Here is a 26,454-nt window from a genome sequence, read left to right as displayed (position 1 = left end):
GCAGACTAACAGTGCCTGGCTTAGCCTTATTTACAAGCATCATTGTTGATCTTTTCCAGAATACTGTAGTAATTGTTATAATTGTTGTAGCAGATGTGCCTTTTGTCTTTCTTCTTTTGCTTTATCAATCTGTAGTTCCTATCTATGTAGGTATCTATGCAAAGAAAGAAAAAAATTACCTACATGTGTAAGAAGTGCTTGAGCTCTTAAATATAGCATGTTTCCTCTAGAGCCCAAACACTACAAAGTATAGTATAGGAGTATAGTCAAGGAAATAAAAGATTTTAATACAATGAAGTGATTAAGTATTGCTTAATCCCTGGTATATCCCTGACTTATATGCTATAAACACTAATCCAAAAAAGATTAATGCTAACACAATGTTAAGTTCAGAGTACTCACATTTCAACACATTATATTTCTTGACAGAACATTTTGCTTAGGTATCCTCCCTCCCTATGAATTCAAATGCAGGAAAATCTAGTCCTGTCCCAAAGATAACTTTATATCATCCTGATATAGATAGCAATATGAATTTGAGGGTTTTCGAAACAAGTTCAGCAAAACAATGCTAGCAACATTATGTCACTGGCATCAAATAGGGAATATATGCTTGGGATCTATATGAGCCAGAACAACAAAGTGATAAAAGAAACTAGGAACAAAAATACAGTAAAGAAAGGTAATCAATTTTACAATTTATAAGGTCTGCAACTACCTTTTTAACAAAGACAGTAAGACAGAAATGAGAAATTGTAAGCATGAATATAAAAATTGATAAAGTGCCCATCTACAAAAATGAGCTTCAGAGGGATTTGGTGAGATGCTAAAATGATTCTGTAAAACACAAGACCCTTGCTCTTATCCCAAATAATAAGAAAAAAGATCATTTATCACAAATTTTTATGTATGGAAAAACAATGAGACAGGTTGTAAGAAATGTCAGAATTCTAACATACATAGCTTGCTCCAAATGTAATGCTTCCTATTAATATATACATGGAAACATCAACAGGTACAAAGAGCCAATAATGCTACTTTTTAGAGCACTTTCTCAGTTACAAAAAATGATTTTTCAATATAGTCACCACCATTAGCTATGCATTTTTGCCAGTGATGAACAAGAGACATGCCACCCATTGCCTCACTGCACTCACATCCACTATTTGGTCTCCACAAATATTCCGCAAGTGTCAGTGAATGTCAGTCATTTTTTCCACATGGAGAAATTCAATGATGCATCTTTGCTTCATACACACTTCCATGTCAGACTGTCCCTCTGCTGCCATCTGTCAATCAGCAACAAAATGTAACGGAAGACTGGTGAGAAGGTTCAGCCTCTACTACCATACCACCAACATCTGCCTCTGATGTTGTGGGCCAACGTAATAACATAGGAGGCATTATTTTTGGAGCAGTTACATTAATTTTGCATATATTTATATGGTGATTACATATATATACACACAGTATATATATGAAAATACATGTTATGAACAGCACCAAGATCATAAAATTTGACATTCTGGAAATGAAAAATGAAGTGCTGAGACAAAGCCAGCATACAATCATCCAGTATAGAAATAAGGAGGAGGAATGTGGCTATGAATGAAGATAGTAAAAGTATCTGAGGAGAGTAGGTAAAATGGATTGCAGTCTATGTTAAGAAATTCATGTTGGTTACAAGTATTAGAAAGATTGGAGAAGGAGGTTAAGGAGGAAGAGAGATCTTCATTTTCACATGCTTGAACATAGTGTTCAAGTCAGCAGTGGCATTTTAGGCCATATGTAATTTTACATTTCACTGGTAAAACAAAACGCAGTGGGAATGGTATAACCATCTGCAATATCAGGACAGTGATTATAGTTTTCCATTTATTACCTCAACAAATGTGCATTTCTGATTTTTATTAAATTGCTAATTACCGTTAATGTTGTATAGTACACTTTCTTGCTCACATTCTAATGCAAACGATCCCACTGCTTTTTAATTGGTCATTTGGAATTCAAGGTAGAGGGGGAGCAAAGGGAAAGTATTAAAAAAACACTTGTAGAATTGCATTTTCACTCATAAAAATAATGCTACCAGACTGCAGTCATGTCTGATTGCACTGGAGTGGTAAAAGGAGAACATCGGTTTTTCAGTAGGAAAAGCATCTATTTAAAGAGACAACTAATTTGAACCAAAAAAAGTACAGAAGATATTTCAATCAGCTTTTTATTAAAGTTATCTCCCTTTTTTCTTTCCTCTGCTAGATGAATATATAAGGTATACTTTGACAAATAAACTGTGCTTATTTTTACAACAAATAGGCTTATGAATGCGTATGCCTAGCCAAGTAATGTGGTTTGAATATACGAAGAACAAAAATTATTGATAAAGCCTCATTCAGATTGGGTTTAAGCAAGCATCCCTCTGATTACCTTGGTAACACTTCCTGTCACTTGTACTATGAAGGCCACAGAAAGCTCCAATTCAATCTCTTGGCATAAAGCACAAACACTTTTCCCTGTGTCTCTGAGCAAGTCAGACACACAAGCATTTGTTCACATACCCATCAAGTTCAATACTCTGACCTTACTTGTTACCATCCTTCCATATTTGTCAGCGTAACCAGCTACGTCCTCTTTGACTCTCCTGAATGAAGCATGGAAGACTCCTAGTTAATCAGCTTACATAAGTGCTCTTTCTGCTATAAAAATGGTGGAAACGCACTCGCTCAGCCTCTAACATTAATACTGAAGTACTGCCAAAGCAACAGAGGTTAGCTAGCACCTATGAAAAACGTGTGATCATAAGAGATCCCTTCTTGTGAATAGTTGCTGGATCTTCTCCCACCTGTTCACCCAGGCTTCAGGAATGTTATGAGCAGCATAAACAGTGAAGCTGAGCTGGGAATCAAGGCTGATGTCTGCACATGAAGGGCTTCTAGGTATGCTGACAACCTGAAAATCTGTATCAAAGCTGCTGCTGTACACATGGATGAGATGAGAGATGGCCATGGAGAGCTCTGTCACAGCAGCTTCCATTAATGCTAAAAGGAGAGAAAGAAATAAATAAAGGTTAGAAATAGGTCACCTGTGATAAAGCATGTTTATCTTAAAACCATCAGTTATGGCTTTCAAATGCTTCCTAATAAAATTTAATTTAAATGACATAACCTACCAACTGAAGCCAATTAGCCATCTGTGCTTCTGAAACCAGCCTTAGCTCATTTCTGGTGTATCATTAACAGTCTTTCATTACAGTGCCTTCAAATTAAAACATTTTCAGAGTAAGCCTTTTAAACTACAGCAAGTTAGTGTGTGCTTCAGACACATAATTTTAGTCTGTTAATTTTTGTGCTGGAAAGATTTATATTATGTAAGCATCTTGTAATTTCTGCAGCTACATAGCTAGTTAGTTCAAGGGAAATGGCAAAGCTGCAGCAGAATGGAGAAAAGGCACTGGTTAATTTTTAAGACTATAAAACTATTGAAAATACAGATAAACAACTCATAAAAAAAATATATAATAGCAGCCACAATCAGATATAGCATTCAGATGGTCATGTATTGGTCAAAACATTCCTCAATGATAGACACTGAAAGACGTATCTATACAGATACATCAAATGCAGGCTGTACCCTTATTTATACTGCACTTTTATTTACGTTATTTCCTTTGGCATGAGCTCTGCGGTGCTCGTTTTCTGCAGTTATTGGCTTTTATCCATCTTCCCTCTCTGCATTTTTGGAGCAGCTAGGGACTATCTTATTGCCATTGTAAATTAAAATCCCCAGCTCTGGCAGCCTCCATCAAGTGAAGAGAGCTGGTACAAGCACTCTCATTTCTCAGACAAGGGGCAGTTTGAAGTGTCAGAGGACACGGTGGCATTCCAGGATCAAGATGATTTGACTTCCAAGAAAAATATCCAAAATTCTCCTTTCCCCCTCCCTATATCTCCCAGGTTTCTACATGATCAAGAACATACTCTCATCACATTCTGCCACAGTTCCCAACAAATGTTTGTTTGGCCATTGCACTCAGTAGCCATTTAATAGCCACGTAATAGTATCTATTCAAAATTTTTCCCAAGAACAGGAAGTCTGCGACTAGCTTGCATTCACTTTTAATACTTCAGATAGGTGAAAGCATCCTGTCCTAGCAAATACAGACAATATGATTCAATGGATTTAGCTCAGTTTGTTATTAGAAATGTCTTCAAACATATCCCTGGTCTGGAACTTCTTTTATACCTACCCCCTTTAAACTAGCAAATACTCAGAATTACTGAGTCACAAAATAACACGGAAAACTCTGCAAAGGAATTATTTTACATCTGAAAGTGGTAACACACTGGAATAGGCCTCCTAGGGAGGTGATGGAGACACTGTCCCTGGAGGGTTTCAGAAACATGTAAATGTGCCACTGAGGTACATGGGTTACTGCGCATGGTGGGGATTTGTTGGTGGTTGGACTAGATGATCATAGAAGTCTTTTCCAACCTTAGTGATTCTATGATTCTGTGATTTCAGTCTTCATTCAGTAATGAAGAGATTTATATTACATAACAGCATAGATACATGTAACATTGAAATAGTCTGAAATATAGTGGAGTTTCCTACTGAAAATACTGACACCAAACAATTGCACTGATGGAGGACTATGTAGAGTACTACATTTCGTCTGTTGCAGTCATTTTCCACTCATGTGAGCAGAATCATTTCAGAGGCTAATCAATTAAGATCAATTAAGAAAACTCAGTCCTTTTACTCTGTGTGTATTTCTGTGGCTGGCATATCTTTCTTATTGTCTTTTTATTTCCTCTCTTTACTATTTTCTCCATTCACCCTCCTTTTCTATAAGTGCTCTGAATAAATCTTTAGCTCTAATGCTAATGCTTTCCCTTGGATAGCATTTTATTCTTATACCCAGCCCCCTTGGATGTGCAGTGAGTGAGCACCTTCCAAACTAAATGTTTAACTGGCACTGAACTATTTTACGTTCCAGTGAATTACTGATAGTCATACACATAAAATCTTCTTAAGAGGTCCAGAAAAGAATGTCAGCAGACTGTCTCAAAACTGGGAGAGAAAAAAATATACATTTTTTTTCCTCAATTATTTGCAACGTAATTGATTCTGTCAGTAGTAAGCTGAAAAAGGTTTCCTGGGTATCAGAGACCTGCCCTCCCCATAGTATCTACATGGCTAGATGAGACAGAATGTCTTCACTCAGTTACAGGCAGTGTCTGTGAGACTCCCTGTGAAGTAAACTGGGAAATTTATTTTCTTTCTTTCTACTGTTTTCTCCTCTCTCTCCCCCTCAATTCATGAAATTTCAGCATTATTTATCTAATTTATAGAAGATCCAGCATGATTCTTCTTACAAATAAAGTTCCTCAAGCGTAAGCAAACACTCAAGAATGACCTAGTCTGCAGCTACAGTATTTTTTCCTACATGTGTTTTCTGTAGCTTCTTTGCCACAGTTAGCCCTCCCCCCTTCTCACTCTTCACTCATTAAGCCTGGTGGTAATTAAGTAAATTAGATATAAACATCTTGGCGAGTCTGTAGGTGTCCATTTCTCAGAAGAGTTGATCAGCAGCTTTTCACTGCAGAGAACCAAAGCTAGAGAACTTTACTGCTTTTATGATTAATAAATTTTAGATGAGAAAGGTCTATGGTGTTTCACTGATTTACATTGCAAAGGCCATGGACTTCCCATAGCAGATCCACAGTTTAAGCTATGCCATAGTTTATTTTATAGAAAGTATTCCACACATAGTATTTAGGAGAATGATGAATACAATACATCCTAAAGTGAAGTGTGACTGAGATTCATAATCTCACAACTCAAGTCACAATTTATTTCTGGTTTAGAATGATTTGGCATCACCTTCTCACTTCTCCATTGAGGAAATGAGATGAGAACACAAGAAGTGACTTTTATCCCTAGCTGCTAGACGTGTTTACTTCTGACATGTTCCTTTTACAAGAAACTTAAATTTTCCTGCAGTCCTAGTATGTCCAAAATGTTTCAATAACTATATCCTTTATAAGGCATTGTTAACTGGTATCTATTTTTTTGGATGACTGGTTGTAGTCATGTGAAAATTGGTGTTAGTTAAACAAATTTTAACCATAGCTGCCAGATATGTTTGCTTATGACATATGCTCCTTGTACCTGAAGTCTGAAGGAATGAATTTCTTTCTTGAGAAAAAGAACGACCCGTGCCATCCCTGAAAGTATTAATGAATATGCATGCATGTAAATTCTAGAGATAGTAAGGTACAAACCTGCTTATTCCTTACAGAAAAGCAAGTACGTTCCTCTCAGTTCAGTATTACAATTCACATATCATTTCAGTATCAGATCTTTCAACAGAGTAGGCACTTTGCTAGCAGATGACATCAATTTAATACATATCGAACATGCTCTTTCTGATTCCATACACACATTTTCTCTAGGTAAAACACGGTTGAAAAGAATTTGGATGGAAGACTTAAGAGTCCTGTAGCACCTTAGAGCTATTTTGGAAAACGTGAGCTTGATTTTACTCTTTCTCTCTTATTTTCAGAGAGAGGAAAAATATTGAGATCATAAATTCTGTTTTGGTCTCCCTCCCACTGCCTCCTACCCCACTGCCTTGGGAAAACCAGTACATCCTCAAAATTTAGATAAGGTACTAAGCAATGTTAATTCGACCATCATCATAATAAGTAAAAACAAAACATGAAAGGGTTGTTATGCAAAAACCAATCAGATGCAGTTCCCAAGCACCAATATATTTGTTGTTGTTTCCTCCTATTAGCTGAAGAATCCTCTGAATGATCTCTTGAAATAATGAAAAAAAAAATTCTGCTGTCCTAGTAACTAAAATATTTCTAGAACAGGATCTTTTATAAGGCCTTGTCAACTTCAACTTCAATCTGGTTTTTTGTTTGTTTGTTTTTTTTTTTTGTTTTTTTTTGGAGGACTGGGGGGATTTATTTATATTGAAAATTGGTCTTAGTTAAACAAACCTGGTTAAATAACATCTTGACTTTCAGAAAAACATATTAAGATGTAACATAGCAACAACTTAGAGGTAAAGAGCCATGCTCAAATTAAAAAAATAATGCAGGAGAAACTTACAGAGGGGAAATACAATCAAAAAAAGCTCTTGATGTTTTTCTATATGCTGAAACAAAAAGTGATTTTTCCAAACAAAACCAAATATATAATTGCTCTGTCCCACAGAAAGAAAGAAGTATTTTCAATTTTTTATGGGAAACCCCCCCCCCAAACCTCCCATTTTCTCCTTCCAACTTTTTTTGTTGTTGTTTGTTTGTTTGTTTGAAATTTTCTGTGGTAAATACTTTTATGACTAGGGTTTAGAAGAAACTATCAAATCCAAAGTACCATCAGTGAACCTTTACACTCTTAAATGTAACGGCAGTTTAATTTCATTAGATGTATTGTCATCAAGGTTTCTTGTTTTCTGCATTCTCTCAAAAAAGATAAAAACTCCATCAGTTTAAGACAGGAAAAGCTGTTGATGCAACATCATCAGCTCACAGTGCATGCTGGACTTTCTGGGACGGGTTCCAGAGAACTACGGATCAAGTTTCAAAAGCTGCTTATTGTGTCTGATCTCATAAAATCCCCGCCTGAAGTCACAAGGCTGTAGACATTGTACAAACATTAATTCATCAACTTTTCAGAAAGGCACATTGACTGTAGTTTTATACCAGCTTGTAGCCTGTTTTTGTCATCCTCTACACCACAGCAAGCCAGAATGCTAAATCTCTATTAACTTGAATAGATTTATTTATTTTCTGGGAAAACTCGATGCTGCAGAAAGGTGATAATTTCTAAAAATGCCTAACTTTTCTCAAATTTAAGAAGAAAAAATAACACACTGAATGCTAAAATATTAATATGATTTCCTAAGAACTTCATGCAAAAGGAACAGAACATGATCCAGACTTGGATGTAACATGGACGAGTACTTCTCTGTTCACAGCAATGGAATAATTTGGTCTATAGAGATAACACTGTTAACAGAGTCAGTTATTGCAACACTAAATGAAGGACTGAGATTTTGAATATAGTCTTTGACCTGCATAGCCCATGGTGAATGACTAATATTAAAACTCTGTTAATCCTTTATCTTTTTTTTTTTCTGTGGCAGAGAAAAACTATACTGAAAAGAAAAGAAAACCTGTTTGGCAGTCTTTTATGATATTTGGGGTAATAATAACTATCACTTGGGGAAAGGAGGAAAATTAGGAAGAATTATTGGAATAACTGATTGCTGCTTTTACTGTTTTAGTTTGATTCTTTTTTCTTGAAGAGAAACATAAATGCAGTATAGAGACAGAAAAGAACAGCACAAATGGGAATTGCAGTCTGTCCTCTTCTCAACTGTCCATGCTGACTACATTTTCAATTGTGTTGCTAGAGATCGCAAAGCACGTGTTTTATACTTCTCCAAGACCTGGAAAAATGATTTTATTCTACTTTTTTATTAAGATGATTTTACTTTACATTTACATAATAGGAAAATCTTTTCATGTCTGCAAAGCTAGCCAACAAAACATAATGAAGTAAAAAGAGGGTTGGGGGCTAATGGCATGGAAAAGGAAACACAGAGGTGGTTTAAGCAGGAATGCATGCCTTGCCTTCCAGGTTTTTTTTTTACTTCTAGCCTCAGAGTGTGAAAATATAACCTGAATTTCTCTTAGGTTCAGCCTTCCTAGGTTGGTGGTTGGGAGATCCCATGGAATTCTCATGAAGGTGAAGGACTGAGGAAAACCCATGATCCAAAAAATGAAAAGATGAGTGGAATGCTTTTATTTGCTACCGGGGGGGTGACACCAAGGTTCCAATAGATCAATTTTGATCACTGCTCTTGTACTTTGTTTTTATCAGATATAACCTTAACACGAGCTTTTATGCTACTGTAGACTTTTCAGTTCAAACTTGTTGGCCTAGTTTTAAATATTTTGCTGTCTTTTAGAAGTTTACTTCGTAAGTCTAAATGTAATACAGACAGTGTGCTAATGTATACATGAAATGGATATCAGTGCATGTAATTGAATTTTGATCACCCCGGACAACTTTGAATGTAGGCTTCTCCACAGAATTACTAATGGTCTGGAAAATTCTGACTTGTAATCATTAAGTTGAACTTTCTAAAATTATATTACTAAATGGATCCTGAAACTGTTATGAAATTTGGATGTGCCAAGAACAAATGAAATTATCAGTCTTCACAGTTAAGGGTTTCCTGGCATAAGTAAATAGATGCAGAGAGCTACTGATGCACTGAAGCTCAACTTTGAAAATATCTTTAAGTAGAAGAATGTTTTAAATCCTTTCCAGAGAGGTTTTCTGAATACTTTGTGATTACTAAGGTAGATGTTGATTAGTAGCTATTAATTACTTTTTGTATTCAAGAAATTTTTGCCATTAATAGTGTTTAAATGGAATAAATGACTGTCTCTATGGGAGAAGAATCCTACAAACACCTTACCATCCAGTTCCTCCCTTCTGTACCTGGGTCTCCTAGCTGCTTAGTTTTTCCTGGCAGCTTGCAAATATGATCTTTGTTTGCTGTTCATGAAATTGAATAATGTTGAAACAACAAGCTTGGCATTTGAAGCCCTGCATTTAAATCACATCTGTGTTTGAAAGGCTGCTGCAGTCTTTGTGGTTGGTTCTCCTGTTTGCCTCTCTGAGCACACTGCTACAAGAGTAGCTGTAAGAGGGAGGGAGGAACAAAACTTAGATCTCAAATGGCCACACTTTTTCTTGATCAAAATAGACAGGCTGCCATTCCACAGTGTGCGATTGCTCACTCCAAAATTCAGATGGAAGCTCCTTGGAGAGCATCAGCGTACTGCTGTGAGTACAGGTTGCAAGCCACAGAGAGGTAGGGCAAGACCTGAGCCCTGTAGGTGGCTGTCAGCCCAAGAAACTTGACAGACTCCTGCCTGTCCCTCAGCTTGTGCAGTGCTTTGCAGTAATGATAACAGTACCAAGCCAGTGATGCTAAGCTGATTTTATCTGAGGGATTAAATAAGGCAGAGCCTATGATTTCGTCCATTTCTGCTAATTAATCTACTCTTCTTATGACAGTATATAACTCCAAACAGCACACTGCTTACACAACAAAAGACAGTGAAGAACTAAAGCCTAAGGAGGCAGAAAGGCAAATTATTGGAGCTGAGGAGAAAAACCACACAGAAATAATTTTTGAGGCTTATGTTTCCTTCTCTCTACAGAAAATGTTGTGATTAAGGACAGCTACGAAAAATAGCAGTAATATTGCTACTATGACCACCAATAACTACAATATGTTCTTTCATCATACTTCATTCTCCGTATCTGAATCTCAATATTGGTTTGTGGAAATGATGTCTTATCTATATTTTTATATCACTGTATGTTTTTATTTAGCATAATTACCTTATAAATAAATATGTAAACATCTGCAATGTGCCAAATGTGACAGGTCATTAATACAAACAAACAGCAAAAAGTTTTTTTTGTGATATAACTTCAATTAACATACTAAAAAAAAAATCTTTACCTTTATTTTGTGCTTCCATGTGTTGATGTGAATCCTAGAAAAATAAAACCCAAGGGGAAAAGGTAATCAGTTACTTCAGAAAATAAGAGATAGCAGTTAAAATGGTGCTAGGAGTAGTGCTCCTGGAAAATAAAGCTGTTTTGGATGAGAACAGGGAAGGATGCTGTGATGAGAGTGGTCATGACTGAGATGCAGGGCTCACCTTCTGGCTCTTCCACCTGCTTCCTCTAGTGGCCCAGGCAAGGCAATCAGAACCTGATTTCTGGCAGTATTTAAATATGTGCAGACACAAAGAAGCATTTAATCTGCATTTGGGTGCGTATACATTTTCAACCCTTGCATTGGTATAGCAGAGATAAGAAAACCTTCTCAATTTCTTTGCACACCTTGTATATTCATACATGAACCATGACACTTGCACGCGCCCAGCCAAGGCATCAGCCACCTCTCTGACATGAGGAGCACCAACTCCCTGTTCAGGCAGCCTATGTATCACCTGCATTCCTTCATCAAATCAGTAAACAGACATGTCTACAAAGGCCTTCAAGCAGGCAGCTAACTGAAGTCAGCAAACAGAAACTGTCAGCCACAGAAATCCATGAACATTTAGGCTCCTGGTTTCTAACCATGGCTTTTGCTGCCTAACATCCTGGGTAGTATCTGGATTCTCACTTCGGGCACCCCAGTGCTGCTGATGGGAACTGCTGAGTTCTTGTGGCCTCTGAAAGGTCAGGTCAGTTATTCGACCTGAAAAGACAAGGCTAAAGATTTTTTTTGAAAAAGCTGTCCTACTAAATCCCCAAGTCCAATAACTGACTTCAGTCAGATTTTGCTCTGGGCTTCTCAGACTCTGAGCAAAATTATGTATCACTACAGTACATGTACTTTCCCCTTCACCATCACCACAAGGTCCCTGGTACCAAGCTGGCTTCAGCTTGAAATCTTCCCCAGCTCCATTTGGTCTGGCTCTTATATCAGACTTGCATTTACCAAGATGACATAAAAATACATAACTGAAGTGTGACACTCAATCAGAGGGGCTGTCAAGCTAATTCAGTACTTTAGTATGCCCAGAGTATGCACTCTGTTTCAATACATGTCCTTGAAGGGTTTATTATCCTTTATAGTTATTAATCCCTCTGCAACCAGACAAGAGTGCTACATTAGTACACATGCATTCGGTGAGAGGCTTCTTAAAAATGGCAGTGCATGCAGAGGTGACATAAGAAGCACAATGCTAGATGTACATCCTCCGTTGGGTACCCATCCTGGAGTTGCAAGCACTTGCCTTGCAATTATGAAGAGCAGACAAATGCTTACTTGAGGGAAAGAAAAACAACCTCCAGGCCGAGAAATGTGTTTTCACAATCTTTATATGCAGCAAGACAAGTGGGAATGGAGACCTTTGTTCAATTCCTTCAAATTTTGGAAAGTAAACGACCTTTTGGAACAGTGCTTATAATTTCAACACAGTGTAGCCCATTTAATATATAGTGGATTAGCGCCTGTTCTGGCAGGATTTCATCTCGTAGGACCTTTTGTGAGCTGCTGTAAGAAAGGAAGAAAAATAAGAAATGAAAAACATTAATTGTACTGCAGGCCTGAAATCCCAGGGTTAGGGTGGTTAGAGACTGAATGAATCACATTTATAAAGAGACACAATCAGCTGAGAAGAAACTATTACTGATGTCAGTTGCATTCATAATCTCCTAGCCACGCTGGAGGAATTCACAGTACTGGAAGGGAGGAGATAGTAAAGAAGAAAAAAACATAATTTAATAGAACGCAGAAGATGATTCAAAGAAAGTGAGTTTTTTGGTTGTGTTTTTGTTATTGTCTTTCCATAAAATGGCAATTAAATAGAACCATAGATTATTTTTTTAAGTAAGCATACCCACAAGTACAGATATGTATACACAAGTGTGTATTGCATCCTATGTAATTTACTTTGGAAAGAGTGAACAGTAGCTTCCCTGAGGCATTATGTGTACATGGAGCTTGCCAAGTAGAAGTGTTAAAAGGTATTCCACACAAAACCATACCATACATTACACTAAAGCATCAAGAAACCATGGTGAAAAAGCAATCTGAACTTCTCTACTGTCATTTCAGTCTTGACCAATGTATTACAAGGCAGCACTGAGATGTGATAGGTAGCATCAAAAATTTCACCTTAGTTGTTATACAAGTTAATTGCTGGTCTGAAAAAAAGGGTGATCCTAGGGTTAGGCACCCTTCCACTCTTCCATCCTAACAAAAAGTCTTCGGGATGCTGTGCTGATGAGCATTGTGGAAACACAAAGCAGACTGATAGGACAGGCTGATATTGTGGGATTTAAGCATTTCACCAGTATTCAGAATTCACATTAAATGTCCCTACACTTCAGTTTGAGATTGACACAAAGTGCAACTGGAGGAGTTGGTACTCCATCAAGCATCAAAGCTCTGACTGCAAATTCTGGTGACATGTGTTGATGTGGGAAAGAGAGCTTGTTTATTGTCTTTGTATAAGTATTGATAAACATAACTAAAATCTGATTAGTTATATTTACATATTACTCTATATGTAGGGTAGTTTCATTTTTATATATATAACGTAGTTTCATGCAACGTGTAATCTTTATTTTTATAAATTAGAGTGATGTTTGAGCTATAGAACATGCAGAAATGTATTTTGTTGCTTTTATGACATTTATAGTTCAGTGGCTGCTGAGCGAGATGAAGATTTTCATAAAATCAAACCTGAACTTTTTCATAGATTGTCAAAGTCTAATAGACTGTCCTAGCACTTATTTCTCAAAGGAGTAAGAAGCACATAGCAGTAGCAAGTGTTTGCAGGTTCAGGAACAGTTCAACTCCCCCCTCCTCAATTTGTTTGAAGTCAGCTGTTAGGCAGGTCTGCTTCACCAGGTAAGGGACTAGCAGGAGAGGGGTGTCAGTCAAGGTCATAGACAGCCTTTACAGGAAGGTTTCAAGGGACAGACAAAGAGTTCAGCTAACCAAGCCTGAAAGGAAATGTTAAAAGAACAAAAAACTCAACAACTTAAAACTGTATCTTTCTTAAAAAAAAAAAAAAAGTAACTATCCAGTCAGTATTCTCCATTTGAAATGTGAAGACAAGCAGCTTCTCATAGGACTATTAGGATAGAATAATATTTTAAGACTGGTTATAAAATATTCAACCAGTACAATCTTTTTAATATTCAAAATATGGTGTTCAGGAACAGTATCATTTCTCTCATTACAGATGAGCAAACACAACCATTATCATCATCACCACTACTTATTATTATTATCCTCTGGAGATTTCAGCCAGGACTTGTACTGTACTATGCTGGAGACTGTACATATAGATAAAGAAAAGCATTCCTTGCTCTGAAAAGCTCATAATTTAAATAGATAAGACAGAAAAAGAAAAGAATATTACTCCCAATGTAAGAGGAAGTATATGGAAGCTGGTTCAGAAGAACCTGGATTGCTGCTGTACAGACTGTCTGTACAGCAGAGAAAGAAATTCCTCAGCATTAGCTGCATGCTGGGAACCAGGTTTTTTAAATTATTTTTATTTAAAATAATTTATTTATTTATTTATTGTTTGGAATTCAGAGAGGATGGGATTGAAAACAGACTCAAGGATACTCAATAAACATAAACCAGCCATATCAGGCAGTTTACATGTTGGGTTCACAGAGCTGACCTGAATAAACAAAGAGAAAATACACAAAGAGAAAACACGCTAAAACCATTTCCATTCATTCCAAAACAAGTCTTCTAACAAATTAGTCCCAGTACTTCCAGCATTTTATTTCTGCTCTGATTCCTTCCTAAAAGAGACCATATTCTGTTATTCTCCACTCTGTTTACAAAATCAAGCTCTTCACCCATCTTTTAAGAAAGATTCTGGTTTACAAAATACTTTTCTCAAGGGATAGATGCTGATCTTCCTGACATCTCTCAGGACAGCCTGAGGTCTGTCTGAAAAGCAGACCATGTGAAGCCCGTGTTATTTTTTATCTATTTTTCTAATTTGTTTGACCACAAAAAGAACTGTCCTTAAATTTCCATTTAAATCATACCAGATAAAATGTGCACTGTAATAAACCTGTTTATGTTGGCAGTTACTCAAAATAGAGATTTCTAATAACTGACACTGAAGTAGACATTAAAAGATTTAGGATGCTATACAAACAAGAGTTACAGTGAAATGTGACCTAGAAGAAAAAGCAAGAGAAGACACTTAATCCAGAAATTATTTCCTTGGGCCTAAACTGCAAGTTACTGCCCCCCTCTACCGCCACTCCAACATATAAGAGGAATGAACAAGGCTAAGAATACAGAGACTTAAGAGATTTTATAAGCAACACTCAAGTCACTTAAAATGGCAGTCTTCTTACCTCTCATTAAGAGCTTTGCCCCTGTAAAATGATGAGCATTTAAGGGTTTGAACCTGTTGAGTGTAAGTGCATATGGATGACAAAATATAATTAATTTGCTATATGTTCACTCCGATGACAGTAGAAATGTCAGAAAAACAATTGTTAGCTTTCCTCAGACTTAGGTTTGGGACCTCAAACTGCCTATCAGGCATAATTAAATAATTTGTTTTATACAGCTAAGCATCTTTAATTAACATTCGCTAGTTAACCCAACTAACACTAGCTAGCCTCGTTCACTTTTCTCTTCCAGGTTCTTACACATATTTTACCATAGGCTAAAAATCAATAAAGAACAACAAGGAGGCAGTGGCCTAAGAAAGCAAGCACCTTGCTCAACAGAGCATGTATTTCGTAATGATATTTGCTGTGAGAAAGAATAATAAGAAATAGACCAGAGTGGTAAAGAAAAAAAATCATTTACATCTTATTAAACTTAATAAGAAAAATGTTTGGAGAGGAACGTCATTAGGGTGGAACAGAATTAACATGACTTAAGGTTACACCAGACTAAATCCAGGTGATTAATGGCTTGATTTTCAGATTTGCTGAGCACTGTATTTCCAAGCTGCTGACTTCAAATGAATTTTGGGTGCTCAGAGCTTCTGTAAATCAGGTCCTCAGTGACTTTTCCAGGTCACCCCAAAGAAGCTGATGACAAGGCTGAGAACAGATACTACTCTCCAAAGCCCCAGTTCATAATTCTACTGTAACCCATTTTCTTTTTAAGAAAAAAGACTACAGCTAAAATCAGGACTATGTTTTGTTGGTCTTTCCCTGTATAAATAGTACAGACATTTTCACCTAAAGAAGTCATAATTTAAAGACATTTTACAGAAGGAATGCTAACTACATGGAACTTGAGTTCTTGGAAATGACATGATTTGGTACATAGTTGATGCACCAAAGCAGATATTTGTATGTTTGTTGGGAATAAGAAAGAAAACCACAGGAGCATATCAGTTACAGTTAAACACAGGGCACATCCTCTGTTGCTCCTTTGTCATACACAGTTGAGTTTTCTCTATTTATCATGCCTCTTCCTAATACTTGTCAGATTGAAGTAAGACAGTAAAACAGCCTTGGTCAATCAGAAAATTCATGACACCTATTCGAGCTCTACTTTTACAGAAAAAATAGGACATCAGCTTCTCAAGGCAGCCTTAGGAAGACTTCAGTGTGTTTTTTACCTGTGTTTTCACCAGTGGCACTGTACGGAGTTTCTTGACTGCATTAGTAATTTCTCTGGTTTCCACAAAGCAGAGGACACTGCAGATTGCTTTAGCTACTTCAATCACATAATCAACTGTATGTGGCTGATAGCAGAAAAAGAGAAAAAAAAGCAAACAGCATTAATCTGGCTATATTTAAATAGTCAGTGATCAATAGTTTCCTAAGCAGTCCAATTATCTTCCATAAAACACATCTTGTTGAAAACTGAGAAATTTGGTATTTTAGACTGATCTTGAGGCGAAATGAAGGTTTGCCTGAACTTTGCGAGTGTAGAAGCATACTAAATAAACTTCTAAGAAAATGTGAACCCAAATGATGCACAAACTTTCTGATGTTTTTATGGTACCGTGAATTTATTCCCATTATTATCTCCTACCCATCTCTGTAAGAGATGGCAGAGATCTATGTTCCTTCTAAAAATAGTGGCTGTGTGGGAAGCTGAATAATTTGACACCTGTGGACTGAGTAGTTCTGTAACTGGCTTTTCTGTGAAATATATATAGCTCAAGATATTAAATATTATTAATAAATTCAGATATTTACATCTTATCATATTAAAAAAAAATCCCTACAAGAATAATATCAGAAGTTCATTGGGGAATTTAAAAAAAAATCTGAATCCTAAAAAAAGGAAAATGTCATCTTAATAAGTATCAAGTAACCTATGTTCAGAAAAATAACCAAATAAAAAGTAATGTATTTACTGCATAGTTATGTGACTTCCTTAAATTTTGAAATACATTCTCTGAACACGCAGAAGCTCTTCTGTAAAATATTCTCCATGTTTCCCTACTGATAAACATTCTTTTTGGTTAGCTACAGCATGTCAGTGTCCTGATAAAGCTGTTTCTCTAACTCATCCATTTCATGCCTGAAAAGGGGAAGCTGTACCAATATAAATTTGGTTTTCAAGCTTAAGTTCTATATCCAGACCGTAATGAGAAGGTTAGCACCTGTCATTAATACAAATATAAAAAAAAAATTGAGGTTTCTAATTCCATACTTAACTACCTTGAGCAGAACTAAAGTAAGAATGAATTACATAAATTATCCTGCAATATTTAGTGGTCAGAATTCTTTTAAATATAAGGTTGGTGTGTTGGTTGAGTACAGGTGACATCTCTGAAACAAAACAATATTATTTTTTACCATACTTTTCCAAAAGGTCTCAGCACAAAGAGTTAAAACTGATTTCTTTCCAGTCTAAACCCTCAAAACCCAGTTGGCATGGCAATCTGAAACTCAGATCAAGGAAGTATTTGGTTTCTTCTAGGTTACCACTCAAATATGCATTTGTCCTTTAGGTTTAAATTTTGCATAAAATATTATAGCTAAGATTTCCTTCAAGCATGTATAATTCAACTGGCAGCCCACAATACTTTTAAAAAACCTTTTATGAGTTTTTCTGCCTAAATCTAACTCACCTGTGTTATTTTAAATTTGTAGCTCTTTCTTCTTAATCTTAAATCAAGTTTTCTGAAGAGAATTTTTACTCTTCTGAAGTCAGGTTGAACAGCCTTAATTAAAAGTCCTCTTTAATTGCATTTGAGGCAGATTAATAATTAGATACCTTTCACAAAGAAGCTAATGCTTTTTTGGTATAACAGACTGAGAACAAATACCTCATTTTGCAAAAGATGCTCCACTTGACCTCTATATTTCCTAAGAGCTGCAGCAAGGTTCTGTCTGGAAATGAGAAAAAAGAAAATAACACCAAATTAATAGCAACTGAATAAAGAGATATTTTTTCCCCCTCCACATTCTATAAATCAAGAATAGTTTAACTGACAGTGATTTTATGTTGATATAAAATAAAGACAAGTGTTTAAGTAGATGTCAAGTAGTCTTGAGCCTGGTTCTCTGTGGTTCTTTGGTGGCCATTTGCCAGGATATAGATGTAAAAGTTCTCCTTTACGAAGAGGGTACATGTTTCATAGTGAAAGAACTCTCAGAATGATTTGCTATTTAAGTGTCTATCTAACTCCAAATCACATTTATTTCTACAAGGTTAAGCATGTTCTTAAATGTTACCTTGAAAGACGAATTTAATTCTATGCTATTATGCCTTGTTTCTCAATCATTTCAGACGGTAAAGCTGCATAGTATCAGGCAAAACATCTGCAAAACACCTGGAGAAGCTCTACGTTTCAAAAGCCTATACAGAGTAACAAGTATAAAAATGTGCATTATAATAAGGGTATGATTGTTACAGAATTCGTTAAATTTTATTTGCTTGCGGTTCTAAAGTTTACATGCTCAAACTGTTTCACCAGCTGCCTTTTCCATACTATTACCACAGCTGTGAATTTATTTTACATTGTCATTCAATCCAGTCCTCAAACTGGTTTAACTTGTATCAGTTCTGTAGGGAGACATCTGCCACATGGTAGCCTCAGGCCTCTGTCAAACTACACAAGTTACTACCAAGTCTGTATGGGCAGACTGCTGGGTCTCAGCAAAGTTTCAATAAAATCTTTAGGGTTATCAACAAGAGTGCAGACCTTTCTACACTGAACTGCAGGACTGATGCTTTAGCTGTAAATCTTGCCATTTTAGAACCACAGGTTCCAATTGCTGTCCACAAAAGATAAACAGAATTTTGCTTTTTAAGGAACATTTGTGTCATTCTCTGTTTCTAATCATATCACGTTTTAAACAATACAGTTCTAGTAGCTGTTTAGAAGGGTGTCTATGGGATCATCATGGCTAAAGTTACTGCACTTAGGAATGCACCTTCCTTTTTCCTTGACAGCTACCTCCACCTCTTCCTCTGTAGGGTGAGGTCTTCAGAAAAGGGTAGGGAAACCTTAATTCACACTTCCATGCCCTGCCTAGCCTACTCATTGGAAATAGACACCTTATTGCCTCAACGGTACGTGTGTAGTAGTTAGAGTACAAGCATGCTTTCACAAAAATGTAGAAACTTTGATTTATTTTCTTCCTTCATTATTTATTTGTATTGAAGTGTCACTTTCCCCCTCACATTTTCAATCCTCTTTTATCTCCCACTGTCCTTATGCATGAGGATTCTCTCCCATCATAACACTCAGAGGGAATTTCCCACCCTTTGCAGACTGGTATCTGAAAGTCACGAAAGTATTTTGATTACTTCAGAGCAAACAGACTAGAGTTTGTAGAAGAATTGTGCATGTCCTTATGCATCTAAATTGGTCAAACTGAGCTATCAGAGATTAGAATTGCAACTATGGCCCAAAGTATAGGTTGCATGTTATATCATTAGATTTTCATCATATATTGTATTGCAAGAGGAGAAAATATGAGGAAATTCTATTGAAATCAACACACAGAGTACAAAAATTTCAGGTAGGCCTCTCTTGAACTAATACCTGAATGCATTTCCCTGCAGATGCCTACTGTTCACCTCCTCCTACAGATGGTTTTGCCTTTGCAGCTTTTTATTTGCAATCTGCACTAGCCTTATCTAGCCAGGCAGTTTGTGCATTGAGAAGCTGCCTGGCAATTTCTCCTGTAATCCTGTTAAATCATATCTAATACAAGTTGTTCCTTTACTTTGACCAAGTCTCCAGGCATAATATCATTTTTATAGCATTATCCAGCTCAGAAGTAGTTCTGGACATATAGGCTTGCCCTATAGTCTTGATGAACACATTTAAGCATGTTTATTTGCACGCTTGTCCTACTAATTAACAAAAATAGCATATTTTCCATTAGTCTATTCTACTCTAGAAAATTTTCTACATAAAGCAACCGTAATTGTACATAACAAATAATAAAAAAAAATCCAACAACATGCAACAGTGACCAAAATACCTTTACTGATACTATCCTGATCCTACTAGATAACTAATCATACTCATGTTTTTGTTAGTACTTACCACATACTTGAACATCTTTGATAGCTGTGCATTAATGTGGCAATGATAATCAATCTACAAACATTCATTGTTTCTTTGACACTAAGAGAATTTCGGATCTTTAGCAAGACAATATACTACAATATTTTTGATAAGAAATGGCAAAAAAAGTAGAAAAACCTCAGAGAAACAGTCTTGGATTCTGACTGGTCTATATGTGAGGCACAAGGCTGTTGCATATACCATATACTTACAGAATTCATTTTTCAGCTTCTTGGCAGCAGCACCTACTGCGAAATGGCACCAGGTTTCCTATCTAAAAGGCAATTTATAACCATTCTGGCTAACTGAGCTTTGCCTAACTGCGTACATCAGACTAGCCATCATGTTATAGTTACTGGCACCTGAATGTTGGTGTTTATGGGCCAAATTCAGCTTTGGACCAGCGGGCTGTAGTTTGGTTGATGCACTCACAATTTATATTGTGTTTGATTTTCAAGCTTTGAAAGTCATGTAGGGGCTGCTGGTTTTATATGTTCACATTTACCTGTGAGAGCAAATCTGGTGATTACAAAAGTAAGGTTTCAGCTCATTCTTTTTACTTTGCCTCAAATCATTTCAAACAGTTTTTCTTCTCTGCCAAGCCCTGCACCTGGGGAGGAACAGCTCCATGCACCAATATATGCCAGAAGCTGACTGATCAGAAAGCAGCTTTGCGGAAAAAGACCTAGAGGGTCCTCATGGATAGCACGCTGAACATGAGCCAGCAATGTACCCTTGCGGCAAAAAGAGGCTAAATGTGTCTTGGGCTGCATTAGGAAAAGCATTGCCAGCATCTTGTGGCAGTTGATCCTTCCCCTCTACTCAGCACAGATGAGTTGTGTGTCCAGTTCTGCACTCTCCAGTAAGAGAGAAATGGCCATACTGGACAGATTTCAAAAAAGGATCACAAAAATGATCAAGAGACTGGAATATCTCTCATGTGAAGGAAAGCTGAGAGAGCTGGAACTGCTTAAACTACAACACAGAAGGACGAGAGAAGATTGAATCAATGAATATAAACACACTGGGAAGGTGCAAAGAAGACAGAGCTAGGCTCTTTTCAGCAGTGCCCAGTGAGAGGACAAGAGGCAAAGGGCACAAACTGGAACAGAATATGTACCATCCAAACACGAAGAAACTCTTTTTCTTTGTGAAGGTGATGGAGCACTGACACAGACTGTCTGGGAAGGCTGTGAAGTCTCCATCCTTGAAGATACGTCTGGATATAGTCCAGATGCCACTTAATTAGAATCTATACAAAGAAGTGCCTACTCTTGCCTGTACTTTAACTACCTGTTCCTTTATGCTTACACTGGAAGTTACAGTAAATGATTCTTTCCTATGTATATTCTCTGTGCTCCTCAATTTCATTTATTTCACATCTATAAAAATGCCCCTCTTTTTTAATATTTATCAGGGTGAAGAATATTGTATCTTATTTGTTTCTGTACATGAAAGGCATTTCATACCTCTGAGCATCCTTGCTGCCCTTCTCTCCACTTTTTCAAGTTCTACTGCAACGCATTTGAAATAGAAGAATCAGAACTGCCAACAGTATTCAAGATAAATCGATACTGTGGCATAATATTGTTCCTTTTGTTTGTCTTAATTCCTTTAATAATAATTCTCATCATTTGTTTTATCTTATTTGCAACTGCTGTGCACTAAGCTGACATTCAGAACTATTTATTATAACCCCAAGAACGCATTCCTGGTGGTAAAATTCAAATAAAAGCCTATGACTTCTTATGTGAATTTAAAACTGTTTTCTTCCCATCTACATTTATCATCTCAAAATTTCATCTGCCATTTTATCACACACACAGCTCAGTATTGTAAAATCCTTATACAGATCACCACAGGCAACGTCTGTGCACATTATGGTCAGCAAACTTTTGTCACTTAGCTATTACCTCTCTTTTTCTCATATAAATTAGAAATGCAGTCAACAGTACTGGGTCTGACTGCAGATCTTTCTAGATCACCACTGTTGGAAAATACTTTCTCCCAACCATCAACAATCCATGGGACAAGCAGAAAAGAAATCTAAGACAGCTCATGCTTCTACTTTTTCGATATTTACTGAACTCGTGGTTGAAGAGACTATTTATTGCCCATGCTATAAGTTATTCATTGCCCTACTGCATCAGAGAAAATCTTGTGAAGCATAGTTGTTTTGCAGCTCAACATCTTTTATTACACATCCTCTCTGAAGACCTTCTTTGCAATGAAAAAGGTCACATAATTTACATGACAAGAAATAAAACAGTGAGTAAGTGGTGCATATATATTAGTTTGATCTCCATAGAGCCATGGACCAGAATGGAAATTTGAGCCATACTCCTAGGAAACCAGGTGGGTATTCAGTAAGTACCAGACATTCTCCTTGAACAACCCACAGCTGGGTTTCTCCTTCATCTGCTAAATGACAGTTGTGGCATCTACCTTCCTTGGTGAAGTACTTTATGACATATTGATGAAAAACATTACAAAAAGCATTAACAGCACTTCTTTCTAAGTATTTGAAGCAGAACATAATGAAAACTGAACGAGGAATCTATCTCACTTAGTGCTTATCCATGGCAGGTTAGACTTAAGAGTCAGATGCACTTTGAGTAACATTTGTTATAGCTAGCATGAACAAAAGAAATAAATTATCACTGAACGATGAAACCACAAGGATAATGAAAATAAAATTATTGTTTTTACAGTGTTTACTCTTAAAATCCTCTCTGTCAGAGCAACACAGACTTGAAAATTACAGCTCCTTCAATCCCATGAAAGTTTGAGAAACATGAAAACTCCACTGAAACCCTCAACAACATGAAAGGCAGAGAATGGGGAAAAATTTCTGTAGATCTATATACAATCGCTGACTACCCCTAGCAATCAGTAAGGTCTGAATAGAAAATTCTGAAAACACTGAATCAGTTTGCTTTCTCTTTGGTATCATCCCTGTGCTCAGCAGCTCTTGGAATTGCTCTCTGGGGCCAGGAGGTTCACTACCAATACAAATTATTATAAACAGAAATAATATTAAATGCCAGTGTTCTTACCGAGTCAGTCTCCAAGCACAAGTATATTCTAACAGCTCATTCACACTGAACTGTCGTTGGTCATCCTCGTGCTGTGGAACAGAAGCATATAAAGAGATACAAAATTATGATAGGATGAATTGTACATTGGACAGATTTTCTTGGTATTTTCCAAACTCAACAAACTCTTTTAGGAACGCTTTCCTTTCAAGAAGTGTTGGTCTTTCAGGAGATTTAATGTGGTAGCTCTGTTATATTACACTGGCTAATACTATATAGCAGACCAAGCCATATTGTCACACTAGTTCCTTTTATCTACATAGAAATTAAGACTGCAGTCAGGCCTCAATAAACTCTGCCTCTGCACTCCTCTTATAGATAGCAGAAAGCATTATTTTGAAACCACATTTTATACAAGTAATGAAGCAGAAATTAGTTTACATCTACTACCTGTCTGCTGCTCATTTTTCTGAGAGAACAGAATGGAGAACATCTGTTCCATCCTTTTCAACCTCTCTGAAGAGACTTCTCTCACTGAAGGGTCACAGAGATGACTACGGGGCTAAAGCATCTCAGGAGAAGAGGGGCTGAGCTGGGACTGTTCAGTCTGGAGAAGAGAAAGCTCAGGAGGGATCTTATCAATGCATACAAATATCTGGTGGGAGGAAATAAAGGCAAGGGAGCCAGACTTCTCAGTAGTGCTCGCTGGCAGAACAAGAGAAACAGGACACAAATAAAAACACATGAAACACCATCTTAACACAAATAAAAGAATATTGCAGGAGTTGTCAGGGTCTGGAAGAGGTCACCCTGAGAGGTTATGGAGTAGGTTTGAATATCTGCTGAGACATTCAAAGCTTGACCAGGCACAGTTCACAGGCGCTAGCTGGGAATTCTGCGTGAGCATGGGGATTGGACTACATGATCCCAAGAGATCCCTTCCAGCCTAAACAATTCTCTGAATTGGCTTTAACACATTCTGCTCAACAAACCTGTTTCTCTTCAGATATAGTCTCTTCTCCAGCCCCACACATTTGTTTCCTTTGATGCCTACTGACTCAGCTCAGCTCAGCTCATGCCAGGCATATACTACCTTTTTATTAGGTCATCACCAAGTCCTGAAAAATCTGCCCCTTTTCTGACTCGTGACTGAACCCAGATCTTTATAACCCACAGGGGAAAGTTACTGAGAAGCTTATGACAAGTATGATCTCAAATCATTGTTCTCGGATTACGAAGGGAACGATAGATATGAATAGGTATAACTTTTTGAGGGGTGAGGGAGAAGAGATTTAAATAAGAAAACAGATGCAGGAGAGTAGCACAGCACATAGGCACCTACCTACGAAGAGCTTAATGTGAACTAATTCACACTAATTCTGCTTTGGATTCCTAGGTAGATGTTTAGTAGAAGTACTAAGGCTGGAGATACAAATAAAGCCTGAGAAACAGCGAATTTTCTCCTTGCTCTCATACACTGGGAAGGCTTAAGGACAGGGAGGGTTGAACTTGGAGACAACACAACACACAGGGAAGGAAGGAGCCCTGAAGCTTAGAGAGAAATTAGATATATGACTGATATGAGCACAGAAGCTTTAGGGGATCTGATGGTCTACTGTAAAAGGCAAGTAACATGAATTATTTAGTACCTAAGTACCTAAAATATGGAAGGACTGTCAAAAAATGAATATGCTTTTGTGACATTCAACTACATTAATGGAGATTTCTATAAAGTAACATATTTCAAAGATCAAAATTCTGAGGGATTCTACAGATTACAGGTCAAATTCTCTCCAAGAGTAAACACAGATTAAAACATTAGCTGCACATTCACTTAACAATCTGAGATGGAACAAGAAAACTCTACTGCATCTAAAAAGACTCAAAATGTACATCTTCATAAAGGCCCTCATTATTTCCCCATATTTTTATATCAATTCTGAGGGAGAAAAAATTATTTTTCATAAACTGCCTCTAACGCAGTGACTTTCAAATACATTTTACAGCCATTAAAGATGCAAGTTCCAGAGAACAGCAGCAACAAAATTAAATTTGTGAGCTCAGTGTAGACTACCTCAGGTCCTTCAGTTTGCTGTGGCTACAGCAGGTCCCAGTACATCCAAAAATATCTATGAGGTTGGGACCAGAGCAAAAATAAGTACTGCGGCTTTTGTCTGGACCTGACAGACCCGCTGGTGCCCCTGCCTGCAAGCAGAATGTCTCCTTCCCACTGCAAGTGCTCTGTCACAGGCATGCCCTGGAGCTGGCAGAAAAATTTGGGCCTATGACTTATGCCAGCTCAAGAGCTGGTCACGCTCTTCACTATTATTAGTAACCTGAAGTAACTGTATGGCCTGAAGCTTTCACAGCCATGTCAGATATCATAAAGGAGTGATCAATAATTCACTTGAACATATCTTAAAATGTCACCCTTTCTGGTTAAACTCTATTGTATGTTATTAATTACAGTTCCACAAATCCTCTGTGACAATACATTTTTTTCTAATGGCCAGAACACTGTTAATTTGTCTTCCAAGTTTGTTACTTGTCTGAAATAATTCTTGGAAGACTATTTTTGTTTGTTTGTTCATAATCATTTTATGTGGTAATTGTAAGTCTTCGTGAAACGTGAAACGTCAGGAGCTGCGCTGTCTCTGCTCCTGGCCTCCACAATGCTTTGCTCTATATTAAACCTCATTTTTAGATCTGTCAAACTGCAGTAGAGATGAAAGAGGCTTTGAGCTTATTAATAGCACATGAAGATTTTTACAGGAGCACAATTTCAAGAGATACTTAAACACGATGATATGGTTCCATTCTGTTTAAGGTACTATACTGTCCTTCTGAAATGACATAAACACGTAAATAAAGGGGAAAAAAACTTAGGAAGGACCACTGACATCACTTTCTTCAGAGTGTGAAGAACAACTCATTGCTCTTGGTAAAGCAATAACACCAGTGACACTGATAAATATATATTAAAAAATGTGGGGAAAAAAAATCTACAAGGTGTAGAATTCCCCACTCCTGTCAAGAGATGCTCTTTGTGTCTCTACGTGGAATAAAACTGAGCTTCAATATGTTTCTATAATATAAAGATAACCTTATGCTTTCTGTATAAGTTCTGTTTGGAATTGAGTAGGAATCTGGTATTTTGGTGTCTTAAATGAGTTTTGTTTAAGAGCATTAAGGATGTAAATCTTATGACTGAAAAGCAAACAAACAAATTAAAATTAAAGGTCATGCACTGGCTCAAAAGTCCGTGATTCCAAGTAAAGCTCCAGGCCATATTTCTTGCTTGCAAGCCAAAACAA

At 36.9% G+C, this 26,454-nt stretch overlaps 1 protein-coding gene across 6 annotated transcripts in view; it reads right to left on the bottom strand.

The window, feature by feature from the left end:
- PIK3C2G (phosphatidylinositol-4-phosphate 3-kinase catalytic subunit type 2 gamma) overlaps positions 1-26,454 on the bottom strand; it is a 313,307-nt gene that overhangs the window by 153,255 nt on the left and 133,598 nt on the right. For all 6 annotated transcript variants that reach the window (XR_002436670.1, XM_021390880.1, XM_021390901.1 and 3 more), the window contains 5 exons: positions 23,162-23,232; positions 17,850-17,913; positions 16,185-16,310; positions 10,562-10,595; positions 2,840-3,035 (listed from right to left, as the gene is read on the bottom strand). Coding sequence is in view for 5 of the 6 variants with exons in the window: in XM_021390880.1 (XP_021246555.1) it covers positions 2,840-3,035; positions 10,562-10,595; positions 16,185-16,310; positions 17,850-17,913; positions 23,162-23,232 (491 nt within the window). In the remaining variant the exon portion in view is untranslated. The remainder of the gene's footprint in view (positions 1-2,839; positions 3,036-10,561; positions 10,596-16,184; positions 16,311-17,849; positions 17,914-23,161; positions 23,233-26,454) is intronic.

This window comes from Numida meleagris, chromosome 1, assembly GCF_002078875.1.
Source record: "Numida meleagris isolate 19003 breed g44 Domestic line chromosome 1, NumMel1.0, whole genome shotgun sequence".
Classification (NCBI taxonomy): domain Eukaryota; kingdom Metazoa; phylum Chordata; class Aves; order Galliformes; family Numididae; genus Numida; species Numida meleagris.
Note: the sequence above shows the minus strand (reverse complement) of the source record. Positions and strands in the feature narration are given on the sequence as shown.